The 15,834-nt window shown below is 46.1% G+C and overlaps 1 protein-coding gene across 3 annotated transcripts in view; it reads right to left on the reverse strand.

Moving 5' to 3' along the window:
* Positions 1–2,395: 2,395 nt before the first annotated feature.
* Positions 2,396–15,834, reverse strand: part of ccny (cyclin Y) — a 29,417-nt gene continuing 15,978 nt past the window's right edge. For 2 of the 3 annotated variants that reach the window (XM_079755215.1, XM_079755214.1), the window contains 11 exons: positions 14,778–14,852; positions 13,164–13,184; positions 11,663–11,697; positions 11,435–11,458; positions 10,799–10,899; positions 10,606–10,641; positions 9,772–9,829; positions 8,786–8,905; positions 5,271–5,437; positions 2,894–3,056; positions 2,396–2,530 (listed from right to left, as the gene is read on the reverse strand). In XM_079755215.1, the coding sequence (XP_079611341.1) occupies positions 2,414–2,530; positions 2,894–3,056; positions 5,271–5,437; positions 8,786–8,905; positions 9,772–9,829; positions 10,606–10,641; positions 10,799–10,899; positions 11,435–11,458; positions 11,663–11,697; positions 13,164–13,184; positions 14,778–14,852 (917 nt within the window). In that variant the 3' untranslated portion in view covers positions 2,396–2,413. The remainder of the gene's footprint in view (positions 2,531–2,893; positions 3,057–5,270; positions 5,438–8,785; positions 8,906–9,771; positions 9,830–10,605; positions 10,642–10,798; positions 10,900–11,434; positions 11,459–11,662; positions 11,698–13,163; positions 13,185–14,777; positions 14,853–15,834) is intronic. The other variant, XM_079755216.1, reaches the window with a different exon arrangement.

Genomic DNA, 15,834 nt, shown 5'->3' on the forward strand with positions numbered 1-15,834 from the left:
ATTCTCACATTCTTCAATGGCTGCTCTAGAGTTAGCATGAAAATGAGATAAGTCACATCTCTTTTACGAGAATTTGTCCCACTGAATAACAATTTGTTTGCAAATATACATTTTTGAAGTACTATTTAGCATAAATTGAAGATCTTTGACCAACAATGATACAACATGAACATCAAATGGCCCCTGTAACACTATTATCAAGAAAAAAATATGGGGTTGAAACATTTGGTTCACCTCAAGGAAGAACTGTAGAGAAGTAGCCTTATTAACGATGAGAGACTTTAAATGTTGTACTATTAAAAGGAGATTCTATTAATTTTGTATTGTGATTACTCCAACTTATTGGTTGGTTTTGAAAACCTGTAACGCTATTACATCGTATGTGTCAAGGTATATATCACTTTTTACCAGGAATTTGAAGACAAAATAATATATTTCACAAAACTCGCTTGTTAAGAAAAGATTTTTTCAAATGAATCACCTTAGCATACCAAGTACAAGTTTCAAACTGTTATTTTTCAAACGCAAATTTTCTTGAAACCTGTCTCACGCTCAATTGGAAGAAAACATTTATCTCAAAACAAGCTTGAAATGTCAACATACAATATATATTCATATATTACTAATAAAACCTATGTAAGTTTATATTTGCTTTCGTTTTTAAAACCTGATATTTTGCAGTGCAAAAGTTTGATGTAACAAGAGAAAAACATCAGGACAAAATAAACTCTTTTAGTGGCGTCTCCTATCTAGATCATATTTTCTTTTGAGCACTTTGCTTCTCTGGATTTGTCACATGAAGTCAAACATACCTTTCATTCACAATTACAGTACATGTTGGATCCATACAGGTTTTCTTTTTTTTTTACAGTAAAACCATAGTCTGTAGATTGCACATTGGTATTGTAACTACACTGTACAGAGACAAATGGTAAATCTATACAATCAATGTATTCTGTTGTAAGCAGTGCTTCAATCAAATGTACAGTAATGCTGTCATTCACTCAGGTTTTATCCTTACAAAAAAAACAATGTAATAAAAAGTTTAATTTATATTTAGTGGCTATGCATTCTTAATTTCAGGATTTATTTGTGCTTAGTCTTTAAAATAATAGATCATCCAAGAGTAAAGAATTGGGCTGAAATACAATTTTATATATAATGTTGGTTGTTTCTAAATGGAATTGTAACAACAAAATAATAAACGTTAACAACGTGCTAAGCTAGCTAACAAATTACAGGCACCAAAGGCTGGACAATGGCAGTGGATGAAGAACAAGGCAATCTTAAACGCTGAGCCTCAAAGTGACAGAACACAGATCTTGGAAGTAATTTCCATGACATTTTTTCCATTTCCTAAGCTGTGCCTCACACACACAATTCTGTCCATGCACTAAACTCGCAAGACGGGGACATTGCTTTCTAACTGGTTCTGGCCTGACTTGGCTGTGTGCCCACAAACTGCTCTTGACCCCTCCCCATCGGGGGTCAGGGGTCACCGGCTGAACTCGCCAAAGACCCTGCCTCTACCCACTGCACTTTGCTCATGTTGCAGAAGCGTCGCTGCGTTGTAGTGCTTTGGGTGTCAACGACTGAATGAATGTGAATGTAACAGCGCTGAGCGCAAGCGCCTTAATTGGATGAGGAGATTAGTCTGAAAGTAACAGTGTACATCGCAGGAAGGGGTCTGCTCTACGACTTGGAAATGGCACTTCTGTTTGGCGTCCGCGTCAACATCAGCTTCGACCAGCAGGTCGCAGACGGGAATGGACACTACCAGTAACGACGAAGGAAATCAAAAAGGAAAAAAAAACAAAGAAACTCATAATAGGAAACGTCCCATCCTTGAGAACCGTACGCTTCAGTCAAGATTTCGAGGGAATGTACGAGACTCTGCAGACGGTCAAACTCTGCGTCTCGCAGATCGGGTTTCTGTAAGCCGTCGCCGTTTTCACTCGACACACAATTTTTATTTTTTTGTTGTTACTTTTCCTGCTGTCTGGTCAACTCACCGGCTCATGTCACCACTGTCCAGTTTAGTCCAGTTCAGTTGGTTGGTCCACTGCGGACAACCCGTGGGCTCTTCTTGTATGTACAGCTACTGGTTGGAGCACAGCAGCAGCACGCAAAGTGCCACGTGCGGGTCGTGTTTGAGCGCGTGCGTGTCTGTCTGTGTGTGTGTGTGTGTTTCTTTATCACGGGGAGACCGACTGCAAACCTCTGATCGACAAGCAGTCCGCGGTCACCGCCCTTTCAGCCCCCCTCCCCCATCCCTCCTACGCATCGTATTGCTACTTAAGGGGGTCCCGACTGGGCGGTCTGCTTCCCCCTCTGCTTCTCCCCCCCCCCCCCCCCCTCCCCCACCCCCCGGCCCTCCGATCTTCCCGCCGCCGTGACGTCTCGCCGGCCGGCGTTAGGAGAGGATGGCGGGGGCCCACCGCACCACTGTCAGGTTGTCGGCGCTCACCGAGCGCTTCTTGGCGTTCTTCCTGATGTCCTTGTACATGTCGTCGCAGAGCCTCGAGATGGCCTGGGGCGCCAGAGCGGAGAGAGGGGGACACAGCGACGGAACATCGTCACAATAGAAGAACACGTCATCCGCATTGATGCAGCGCAGTGCGTAGATCAAATGGAGGCGTGGTTAACGTTAAACAAACCCAGATGAAAAGGGACGTACACGTTTACAATGAACAGACGCATTTATCAAAGCGGCTTACGACACATGAAGCTACGGCCTCGCTATCTGATGGTAAAAGACTAAAATAATATGGCGTCAATCTCCATCTGGAAAGCCCACACTCACCTATTGGATGTTGACTTATTGGCATTGTGCACGTTGGTAAAATTTAAAAAGCGATCCTGTTTTTGTTCGTGTGTGGGTGTGAGAACTCACCTCCAGCTTCTGGGCCTTGTCCCTGCTGAGCGGCTCCAGGGGGAAGCTGAGGTTGTTGGCCTCGGCCATGGAGCGCAGGTCAAAGTAGTACTTGGCATAGACGCTGGATGGCACGTTGATGTTGAACTGCAGCAGCTCCAGGAACTGCCGCTCCAGCTCGTTCCTGTGTGGCGCCGCGGAGGGAGGGAGGTTATTTATAGCTAGGTGATGAGGCGTGAAGTCGGCCGTAACGTCTTCAGAACAAAAACACGGATTCAAGATATTTTTTTAGAGATATGAACCTTCTATGTTTTCCTTCCACTGAGTCAAACTACAGCATTGTTATATGGCTTTGCAAATAATAAATAATAGAATAGGTTAATTTGATCCCAAATAAATACTGGCAATTCTTTGATGGATGTCTTTTAACTAACGGGGTGTCTATCTGTAATACATTTGTCTCATTTTAATCTCCATCCAGATAAGAACACGAGAAGGTTTCCAGGTCTCCAGGTTCTTGGGGGGGGGGGGTGTCTGGAGACAGAGAGAGAGAGCTTGAAAGACCGAGAGAGAGAGAGGAGAGAGACAGAGAGACAAATAAGAGAGACAGAGAGTGGAGTGGTGTGTCTGGTCCAGCGTCCAGACACACCAGAACCAGAGTGTTTAGTCTAGCAACTAGGTAGACCAACAGAGAATAAGGCCAAGGGAGGACTCTGGGGAGAACCATGGGGCCCGAAGAAGAGGTTAATACCTAAAACGTGGGTGTTAGAACCCTGCTCTTTCACGGGCGAGTAAAAATAAACCAGGTAAGACGGGACTGAGGGAGGGGCAGATTGAGATGGAGATAGAGATATACACCCATACTTATAGGCACAATCCAGCACCTCTTAAGTGATATTTAAAGACAGCTTTGAAACAATACTTGGTTACATAGGCGGTCAGCCTCAGGGTTGGGGGGGAGGGGCGTTTGGACAGCTGGGATCCCTTAATTAAGTTGAGTCGCCATGTCCTTTAGGGGGTTTGCGTCTAAAGGGGTTAGTGAAGGATCAGGTCAGGTGTGATAAGACAGATGTAATCGGGATCCGACCCCCTGGTCGATTGCAACGGGCCCCTCGGCACATTTTTGTCAAAATCTCCCATTTAGTAAAAAAAGGTTGAAACCGTATCTCTGCAGAAATGTCACCTGAAGTTACACGTTACGTGGCTGGGAGGGGGGGAGAGGGAGCGAGGACTAGGGTGAGTGGCGGGAAAGGGGAGTGCCGTAAGAGTGACGGACTGGGAATGACGGGCGGGCTGGTAGTTCTCGGAGCCCAGGGGTCAGAGGTGGCAGGCGCGTGGCAGCACGCCCGTGGAGTCGCCTTCCATCTTAGAATACCCCCCGCGGGAGTCCAGTGGCGACGTGCTCCGGTAGCTGCACACGTGTGGTCAGCAAGGACAGCGGGGGGGATCGTTCCCCCGGACTCGGGCTGCTTGTGTCTAGGGCTGAACGGTTTGGGGAAATAATCGAATTGCGATTATTTCGACCAATAATGCGGTTGCGATTTAGTATGCGCTTTTTATTTTTGAAGTTGGTCAATTATAAGTCCTCAACCAATAAACTGCTCTTTCCTTTAGGCAAGGCATATGTGTTGGGATGAATTCATGCATTAATTGTTATATAGCATATATATACATATATTATAACATCTTCAACAATTGAGTTGTAAAAGAAGAATAAATACAGTCTTACTGATCTCCATCATCCGGTTTGAATTGGATTAATCGTTCAGCCCTACTTGTGTCCCAGGATCAAACAAACCCTGTCAAGGAGGCTGAGCTTTAGCAGCTTTTTGATTTCCCTATTTTAGGAGTCCGCTCCTAACTAGGGCTCTTTGAAAACCCAAGACGAGGTTGTAAAGAGAACACGCATACAGAGGAGCAGGCAAGACTAAGTAACTCAGTCAAACCAGCAAACTAAGGTTAACTCACTGCTCAGCTAGGGGATCATTCAGCTTTAAGTTATTTGTGGCTATGTTAACATGCCGTGAAGATGTGATGATGAGGAGATTGGCAACCATGTCATCTGTGAAATTTTGACGCCACCTAGCTACGCGTGTATGTGTGCACATGTGTTTGTCGTGCGTGGTGCAAGCTTGCATGTGTAGCATCTGTACAGCATAAAGGTGTGTCTGTGTGTGTCTGTGTGTGTGATGCACGTGATGCGTGAGTGGTGTGTGCGCGTGTATCTGTATGTGAATGCCGATGTGTGTGTGTGTGTGTGTGTGTGTGTGTGTGTGTGTGTGTGTGTGTGTGTGTGTGTGTGTGTGTGTGTGTGTGTGTGTGTGTGTGTGTGTGTGTGTGTGTGTGTGTGTGTGTGAGTGGTGGTGCGTGGGGGCGTGTGCGGGGCGTCTGGCCTCACATGTCCTCCACGGTGATGTCCTTGAGGATCTGGCAGTAGTCCACGTTCCAAACCGCCTGGTCGTCCCACACCTTGGAGGCCAGCAGGATGGCTCCCAGGACGATACGCTTCCAGTTGGCGGGGCAGATGTCAATCTCCGCGTATGTCAGCAGCCTCTCCAGATAAACCTTTAGGGGGGAGGGGGGGGGTCCAAACTGTCACTTCCTCATCCGTCTCAATTTGAACCATTTCACTATGGAGGACGTTTTTACATTTAAAATTCATTTTTTTAAGTTTTCGTTTGTTTTCGTTTTTCAAATGACCACCTTTTCATCTCACATTGAATTGCAATTTCCTCTTTTCAATTTAAGTTGAGTCTTTCTGGTTAATTTTCCACTTTTCACATTTAATGTCATAGATGGATCCTAGTAATACAGTAAAAGCAACCATTCATCCTAACGGACACCAATTTAATTCAGAATTAAAATGTCAGCCATGTGTCCACAACAATCGTTTGAATACATGCCAATGCATTCCCTTAAGGATGTCCGGGTAGAACCCTGTTTGGAGTAAAAATGGGCAAGTGGGATTAAAGGACACACACTCTAAACCTGCTTTGGGATTTCAGGCAGTTTTTAACCAATTCCCCCCCACCACCCCTTTTGTCTTCTCCATTTAGCAATGGCTGTGGCGTTTTCTACCAATCAAACTCAATACATATACTGTTTAATGGAACACTGCATAAATGAAAGAAGCTGGCGAACAACAAAGACTCAAAAAGATGTGCAGCAGTGTCAAAAGGCATTGATTGCACATTCCCTGTGTGAAGCGATGTTGTTGAGCGAGGGAGTGAGTTGGCGTCTCCCGTCCCTCTGCCTTGGGTAATTAGGGTTCGGGGCTCTCTGACTTTTGGGCACAGTGCAGTCTCCCACCCACTCGCTGGATAAAATATACTGCATGAATCCAAGCCTCCACCCCCTCGGCTCCAATTGCAGATGCTGATGAAACGCAGCTACCCCCACCACCCACCACTAGCTCCCTCATAAAAACCCAAGACTGAACAAGAAATGAATACGTCAAAGACCTTTTCATTTATTTTTCAGTCGTTTGTTTTTTACCCCCCCCCCCCCACCCCCCCCCCCCCCCCCCCCCCCCCCCCCCCACCCCCCACCCTCAGATCGCAGAATGAGGCCCCCTGGAGGTCCAAGCCGAACAGGCCAGCCTTGTGTTGGGCTCCAAATTATTTTGGTTTCTTACCATCACTGTTATCATCTTTGGGCAAGTGTTTGGTTGTCGTTGCTGGAGAACAATTCCCCTTTCAAACTTTTTACAGAGCAACAGCCTGTCACATTTCCACAGTGGTTCGTAGCGCTGCCAAGTCCACAAATGTGTTGCTAACGAAAGTAACTTTCACAGGAAAGCGAATAAATAAATAAATCAATAGAAACATGTCTCGGCAGAACGGCATCACAATATTTAAAACTGTACCGAGATTCTCAGTTCAGTTGGCTAATGGTTCTGTCTTCGTTCTTGTATTACAGACTTTATGTTCAATAAAGCAAGCCAGAACGATCGAGGTTCGAAATAATAGGGAACAATATCTGTCGCACACATAGGTACGAGAAATGTGTATCAAAGGGGTTTCACGGAGAGCAGAAGGTGTGTGTGGATCAAGCACACAAACAGACATTGTTGTAAAAAGCGGTTTAAAAAAACCCAGAAAAAGCAGGGCACAGAGAGCAGAAAAGGCAGCTTCTTGGTTCGTGCTGTACGTGTGTTGTAGTCATGTGAAGGCAGAGCTGCAGGCTCACACAGCAGCAGCAGCAGGGTTCACTTGGCTAACGGGCTTCAGTGTTGCTTGGCTGGGACATGTTCCAAACAGCAACACACTGCCAATCTGCCACCGTTTGGGCCCAATGGTTTATCCAACGCACCACACACACATATACATGGGACTAGGCAGAAGAAAAGGGATTCAAAATAGCCTTTGGCAAAGGGGGCCGCAGAGCATGCTTGGTTATATGAATGCAATAGCAGTTGTGTCAGATGGGGGAGGGGGGGGGGGGGGGAGCCACAATGACACAAACTGGCACAGTCAGGGGTTGCGGCGGTGAATGGGTACGCTGACGTCATGCTCAAGACGGATCAGAAATCCTTTGCAGTGGTTGCCAGCATCACGGCCGGGGGCTTAAGACAAACAACTGCTTCACCGTGAACCTCAACATGTCGCCGCACCTTTCGGGCTTGACTAAAAGGCATCCGTGTTTACTTTGAATTGATCAAAGCCATATGTACATGTGAATAGAATGCATCCTGGCCCCTATTAGGCACACAGTGGGGTGGCGTTCTGAAGGGAGACTACTATGGTGGCAGCATCGGTACATTCACAATGTACGGACGTGGGAGACAAATACGGTCTCCAGACGATGACCGAGATTGGTGGACTACACAACGTCTTGCTCTGTTTGATTTTACTTGTGAGGCAGCCGGTGCGTGTAAGATTACACGGCGAGCACTACGGGGAAATACACAGCTAATGAACACTCGGAAAAACAGAATTAGCAGCCAAAAGAGGAATAACAAAACCAAAAAGAGGAACTGGAAACACCCTCAGCAGTGTGGCAATGATAAAGAAGAAGAAGGGGAATAAAACCCTTCCTTACAGTCTTCTTGTCTAGAGCTAGCGTTGGAAGCTAACAGCACTATTTAATTACAGAGAGCATGCCACTGCTTTACTGGAGGGACCGGGGAAGCAATGCATGCCGCCCGGTATGTGTGTCTGTGTATGCACGTGTGTAAAGACGTCATATTAAAAACACACACACACACACACACACACACACACACTTATATAGGGTGACCTCTTCGGCCAGGTGTTTGCGTCAAAGACAAGCACTGGGGGGGAGGGGGGGTCATAAAGAAATGTTTCTAGGCAGATGAATGAAGGGTGGAGACAGGGCGGACATATAGCAAAGGGTGGGGTTATGTAAAGAAGTGTTGGGTCGGGGTGTGGTCAAGAGAATAAACATATCAGTGACATGAGATATGTGAGGGAGGAAGGGAGAAGGAGCGACGGGGGTTATGTTGGGGTACAGGCTTAGAGTGGCCTGTCAGGACAAGGAGAGGGCCTTCTGTAGACCTTGCTGTGGAATGTAAACATGAGACGGATTTGATTCTACAATATTGATATCAAAGGTGGGGTGCTAGTCCATCCGTAGCAGAACGACGGACACGGCCCTGGTGCATGGTTCCCACAGCGACGGCTCGTGTGCCGCACACCTCCGAGATGTCGAAGCTCCGCCGGGACAGACCAAAGCGGCGGCCACTATAAAAGATGTGCCCCTCACAAAACGCCAACTATAACTTCCACTATAAAAGCTGTGCCCCTCACAGACGGCGACTATAACTGCCGCTTTAGAGTTGTATCGGCGAGATAACCAAGAGGAGCGACTCTTCTTTTAGTTGTTTAGTTGCTCCGATCTTAATTCACGGATTCTAACACCAGGAATTACACACACACAGACACAAACACTCACCAGTGTAACGATGGCGCACTCTGCAGTGAGCTGCGCGGCGCTGAACAGCGTCCTGACGAAGCGGTAGATCTGCTTCTGCTCGGGGTTGTGCTTCTCATAGTCCTGCGGCACCTCAGACTTCTAGAATAATCCGGGGCGTGATATGTCAGTTAGGCCTAGCAACATTTAAGACAACGGTTGGGTTACTTGACAGCATCCATGTGGCCTGGGTATACCCATGCTGCCTTGTGCACGATTTCATTTCGCGCTGTTAGGCAGCCTGGATTCCATGGATCCGATTTTCGCCTGAGATAGAGAACCAATCACAGAACGGGGAGGGACGGCAAGACGATGTCGACGTCTATGCGACACACCCATCGTCTTCTTCCCGAGTAGGTCCATGCTTCTTCCTCATCGAATTTCTGTCGCTCTACATACGTCATCTGTATAATTGATACGATTGGCGATGAGCTACGTACAGACTCATATGATAGACATTCATAGCGCCCAACAAACGGCTCCGGGCAATTGTAAACCACGCCTCAAATACGAGACAAATTAATGTGTGGTTCGCAGACCTCTTCTCAATGTAGATTGAGATTAGGTCTGGCATTAGCCAGGCTAGCATCCATGCTGGGGCTCTTACAACTAATGAGATGCAGCCATTATGAATTACTTTATAAAATAAAAACGACAACTATGTTTATCCTGCTACGAGTATAGTATGGCAAGAATGTGTATGAATGTAAAATGGGTAAATTCCATTACACATACATTTTTATATTCAGCAATGGTGGCATACAGTCAGATTTAACTCCAGAAATCTTCATAAGAATTCAAGAGGACCTTTCCGGGGTGAAGAAATAAAACACTGGTCGTCACACACAAGGGTTTACTGTTGCCCCACTTCCGCGACCCGTGTGAGTCAGTCTTGACCCTTGACCTTGAGGTTCTACAAGCCGTCTCGGGCTTCATCTTCGAGGGGAGAAAGCAACAGGAGATCTTACCGACAGCGGATGGAGCTTCTCGTCGAAGATATCCTGCACCATTCTGGATTCCAGTTCTCTGTACACGACCGAAGCAAAAGGGAGAGAGAACGAAGGGAGGGAGGGAGGGAGGGAGAGAGAGGAGGAGGGCTATGTCAAGAGGGGATCAGCATGAAGCGCGACCGCCTCTCCTCCCACCGGAGAGGACAACCAGTGGGCCGGCAGATTGAGACGTTTAAAATGCCATTTACCCATGTCTCGAACGTCCATGTCCCTTGAGAGAGGGCCAATGAGACGGAGACAGAGAGACAGAAAGAGAGGAGAGAGACAGAGGTAGAGACAGAGAGAGAGAGAGAAAGAAAGAGTTAGAGCAAGAGACAGCGAAAAAACCTGACACACAGTCGTGACAGAGAAAGAGACATACACAGAGACAAACAGAGCTACACAGACAGACCGACACAGACAGCCTTCAGATTAGGGATCGGTGGAGAAGGTGAAGGCCTGACTAAGACTCAGAGTTCATGGCCTCCCGCTTTCCATCTCTGTGTTTCTGCTAGAATGTCACCGCATTTCAAGGGGATGACATTTAAGCCCGTCGCTCGGACACAAGTCTCTAGGTGAGACTATTCTGGTCCACCAAAGGTCTGTTACCATGGGTGGTTGTAATCGGTGGCCACCACTGATGATAGTGTGTGATGTCTGGCCAGTGTTTGATATTCTTTCAATGAATGCGCAGAACCTTATAACTTCTACTTTCTGCTCGCCTTTTTACTTTCTGCAAAAAGGAAGTTTTCTGCTTCCTTTGCCAACAGAAAGGAAAGATGAGAATAGTGATTGCGACAGATTTCTGCTTACCTGTTTTTTATGTGGTAGAATATTGCGAGGGATACACTGCAAAAGGAAAAAGGACAAAACTTTAGACACTTTACTTTTCCGCCATCGGGATAGCGACACAGCGGAACTCAACCTGGAGCCATAGTCTTTGTGGAGCGGTGTGTGTGTGTGTGCACAAGGCGATGGGGCTGGGGACAGCAGCGGGGCTGTTTACCATTTGATGGTGTACTTGAGGTTGGGCTGGCTGACGGTGCTGTCATCGAGGAATATGGTGGAACAGGAGCTGTACTTCCGTCTCACGGGGCCCGGATGTTGCTGCAAACACACACAAAAATGTCAAGTGGGAAGAACACCCACGTGCGGAAAAACACAAGCACGTACAGTAAGCCATTAACTATAAGGGCACGCACGCACGCACACACACACACACACACACAGGATGTTGTGTAAGTAAGATGACGCTATGGACTAAATGCTGATTAACACATAAATAGAGAGACAGATGTTTTCCACCATAAAATACCTATAAAAAATAAAGACTATAAAGATATTTTATTATTTATTTATTAAATCAATATTTATCTTTTACAATTTAAACCTTAAAGTTCCAACTCTGGAATGTCAAGCGACAGTCACACATTCAAAACAATCGTCTTCATTAAATGCTGAAGGTGAAGGGAGTTGGACGCTGAGGAGACGGCGATGACATCATGTATGTGTTGCTAGGGACACAGTGAGGAGAGATTTAAGAGGTGTGGACGTTAGGAGCTTAATCCTAAAGACAAGGAGGGAAACATGGGAGGGCCGGGGACGACGGGGGCTTGAGAGAGTAACTCCGCTCATACTTTACCTTATTTTCTGAAATGTGCGTGAACTAAAAGATATAAAACAAGGAAATTACAATTAATACCTTTACCCCGACAAAAGTAGTGGCAATAATTACAATTACAACAAGTGTTTTAAAAAGATGAACACAAAACGACCAACTATATTGTGGTGCCATCTTTACGAAAGTGTGCCATCTTTACGAAATCTTTTGCTTGGGTGAAAATACAAGGTCCTCTTGTATTATACTCACGTGATTGATGTAAAGGCTCTTCCGTTTTTCTCGTACTGGAAGAAAGGAGAATGGAAAAAGTCAACAGTGCCACTTGGTGTGGACATGCCATGCAAGTACTTGACAGATGCAGTACCCCACCCTCACAAACAGGGTGCAGCAGAGGGCAAGGGCTTCCTCACGCAGAGACAAGAATCCTTAGCTGATCTCTGGATGAAGAGATGCAGACCGTCTGAAGGTATTAAGGCAGAGACAGCCGCTAGATTTCGCCAACTTTATGCAACAGATGCTGTGGGCTTCCTGAATGTGAAATTAATGAAAACATAAAGAGTCCACCAATTCCACAAGCGGAATATAATGGTCAGAGCGTTGGGAGTAAAGCAACAATTGAGATGATTCATTGTTATGGTTTTAATGAGTCTGCGTCAACTATGTTGCAACGACACAGTTTCCATATTAAAGGGTCGAGGGAGCTTACTGTTTTCTTAAGAGGGAGATTCATGCTCCAAGAAATTGGTTTGCCTCACTGGGAAAGATGTATTTTGTGAGGTTAATTGTGCTCAGTGGACCTGATGATTTGTGTGTCTCGGAGAAAGACTGAGCTCATTTTCACCGTGTGCCATGTGGTTTCGCATGAAATGTGGCAACAGCCGTTGGTAGACGCAAAGGTTGTGAAGGTGTGTGTGTATATGTGTGTATATTTATTTAACATGTGTCTATCCGTCCGTGTTTGCTGTGATGTAAAAGAACACACAAGGGCAGGACTAAGATTGCTGGTAAAGCACAACATCTCTCATACACACACACTCAACTCAACTCACTCCTTTCTTCTCTCACCTTTACCCTCACACTCACTCTGATAAAGATGTGAAAAAGCGTGTCTTGTGTTTTGAAAGCACTGCACAACGTTCGAGAGCCATCTCACTAACCCCAGTGTGAAGTTGCCCTCACACAAGCAATTTGCTTCTTTTCAGTTATCTTCCTATTGATAAAGTGTGCATCATAAATGATTGTGTGATGGAACATTATGCAACCCAGATCATAATGCACACACACACATCGTTATAAAAAGCAGAGAGCCTATAGGTTATGGCTTCAAAATAGAACAACACATAATAATGATGTGTTGTTCTGCCCATCACTGTGACACAGGCGGTGGCCGTGTGTCCGTGTGTGTGTCCGTGTCTGTAAAAGTCAAACAATGAGGTGACTCGGGCTCGCTGTTTATAAAACCCCCACCACGCATAGCACACACTCACACTCTCACTGACACATGCACACACTCATACTCTCACTGACACATGCACACACTCACACTCTCACTGACGCATGCACGCGACAGTGCTCGGCCACTGGAGCAGGCAAATGCACACAGGCTGCTGACAGGAGACGGGCTGGGTGCAGCGCACGGGCTGACATAGCCGGGGGGGGGGGAAGGGTTCAAGCTGAAACACCCAAACACAAAGTGGGCCTACTTGCCCCACCGAAAACTTGCCCCACAAACCGGTGCACACATACTCACCTCTCCTGCTGGGCACAGCCACTGAAAAAACACAACAGTCCCAAATTGTTGCCTCAAAAGTGTGGATGGATGGATGGAATATCAAAATCTCTCCCACCCTGGCTGCAACATCGGTATTCAACTCCACAGGACAAGCTATGGATAGGCTGTTTGTTGCCACCCAATTATTGACTGGTGCAGTTTCCTTTACAAACGGAATCTTTTTCCCCTTTTGGGTTTTTAAATCGGCCGGGGTTTATGGAGTAGGGGGGATTCTTGAGAGACCTGTTGGGGATTTCAGCATCGGTAAACAAACAAAGTGTCGAAAACGACACAGAGTGGATTACCTCCCTCGCCTTTCCTGGTTGTGCATAATGATACTGCCTTACACCTATCAGGGGAGCTGTGCAGCATACATTATTCCTGCACATTCAAAGTACAAAGACTGCAGCTTCAAAGGACCCCCCCCCCCCCACACACACACACACACACACATAAATAACTGTGCAGATTGGCATGCATTTTTATGGCGGTCGTAATTTGCACGCCATTAGTGATCAGTGAGTGAATTGTTGATTTATAAGTTTTAACGCATTATTTTTTCTTTCATCCTGATTGTGATTCTATATAGCATGGACGCACTAAAATGCATTTTTTTTCAGCCTTTACGACAACTGATAACAACCTGCTTCTTAAGGCACATAACTGATACGATAACCTGTTGTTTGTTACCAACCAACCGATAATTGCTAATAATTGCTAACCAAGCAGCATGAATTCCCGAATTGTTGTCATTAATTGTTTTAGCCTTTGTGCCATTTCTAGACAACCACCGGCATGACCCAAACGCCTGTTGAATAGATACCACCCCCCTAGCTGATGTGGATCGTTTCAACACATATTTTACGTTATTGACGTTTCTGGTTGAATTATATTTGTTGTTATTTCTCGTGTTAAAACCAGTCGATATTTTACCTCCTCCCGGAATCCTAGCTGAACATGCATTTCAAATTACCATAATACTGTTATCCACTGACGCTGAAAATGTACCAAACTGTCGACGACATGTTTGCGGTTTGGCCCCCTAATCTACTGGGCCAGGTTGTACTCAGGGGCCCAAGTTCTACGTTGTGAGCATGACAACGTCGGCAGTGCTGGTTAGGCCCTATGGTTAAGGGAAGGGAAGCAAGGTTTCAATTATAGGCTCTATTAATCAGATAGAATTAATTTATCAGAATAAAACAGTGTGGCTAATCTATCTGTGATATATCAGAATCAAAATGGATCACGCATCCCTACGATATTGATTATCATTGCATTAAACGTGTAAATAGCATGAACTGATACTTAAATGTTACTTTTTTGTGCTTTGTTTCGAATCCTCTAGTCTAGAGTATGATGGAAAGGCCAAACTGTCATGAATGCCTAAATACAGTGATAGGTGTGGATCAGTGCTGGCCAGTGTATCATTTCCACAAGGAATTCCATAAAAACGATCAGACTCATCTCCAACTGTGGGTGTGCGAACACCAGCTCCGTAACGGAGAGAGAGCGCTGGGCGGCGGACGCGAAGGGACGTTTGCAGACGAATAGGTGAACACTGAGGTTCTGCAGAGCCGTGCCGAGGTCACTCACCGTCCGTCTGCGACTTGCTCAGGAAGATGGTACTGGCCCGAGGGTGGTCCGAGGGGTTGTACTCCATGGGAAGGTCTGGAGGGGGAGAGGGAAAAGAGACGGGCACGTTTTAGACGCAGGAAGACAAAGACGAGCGAGAAAATAGGATTTACTGTGGGATTTGAAAGGGACAATCCAGAGTTGACACACAAACAGCCAGCGGCTCTGCCATTGCTGTTCTTGTTTTTCCTGCAGTTAAACGAAGGCTTAGCTAAAGCGGTCATCGCCAGCTATAGCTAATACAGATTTTGTAGTGTTGTTTAAAAGCTGCATTTCTTGGTAAATTAAGCAACACTTTCCCTTCCTCAAATTCTGCATAGATTATGTTGAATGTGAGCGTTCATGTTAGGATTGGGGCTACAAACAAAACGCATATTTGAGAACATGGAGGACAATACCATTGCTCCAGGAAATAGCTTTTAGAGAAATCTGCATTTGACCAATCAAATACACTGTAGGGCTGAGCGCATGGCCTCGTGAACTGTCAGTCCCCGGCATGTGTGGTTAAATCAGAGCCCAGGTAAATTCCAGTTTCCGTGTCTCTGTGCGGTCAGGGTAGATCGATCGTTGAGGAAGTAGTTTTTCACTTAACTCAAACCAACTGAGGTAAAACAAAAACCGTAGTAACTGCTAAAATGGTATCAGTGTGCCATTGAATTCCGCATTCACATTGTGTCACAATTTATTTTGATTTAACTGAAGAACAAAGGGAACAGAACACTCCATGAGTAGGCAGGCGATGAACAAACCATGATCATGGATTGGAAAATGAGCCAATGGATTCAGCGCCCTGTGTTTAAACAGTCACGATTAAAATGTGGAGAGCAGTTTACTCGCCAGCGATGTGTCACTAAAGAGTGCTCTACAAACAGCCGTTTGTGCAATCGATGTTCTGAGCAAACACGGGTTGTGTTAAATCACGGCCGTGCACACGGCACCCAGGGAGCACCCAGGGAACGCCAAAGGGCACCGGTCGGAGCTCCACACCTCAACACATGACCGGCCAGCAGGGAGGAGA

The sequence above is a fragment of the Pollachius pollachius genome (assembly GCF_949987615.1).
Source record: "Pollachius pollachius genome assembly, chromosome: 17".
Classification (NCBI taxonomy): domain Eukaryota; kingdom Metazoa; phylum Chordata; class Actinopteri; order Gadiformes; family Gadidae; genus Pollachius; species Pollachius pollachius.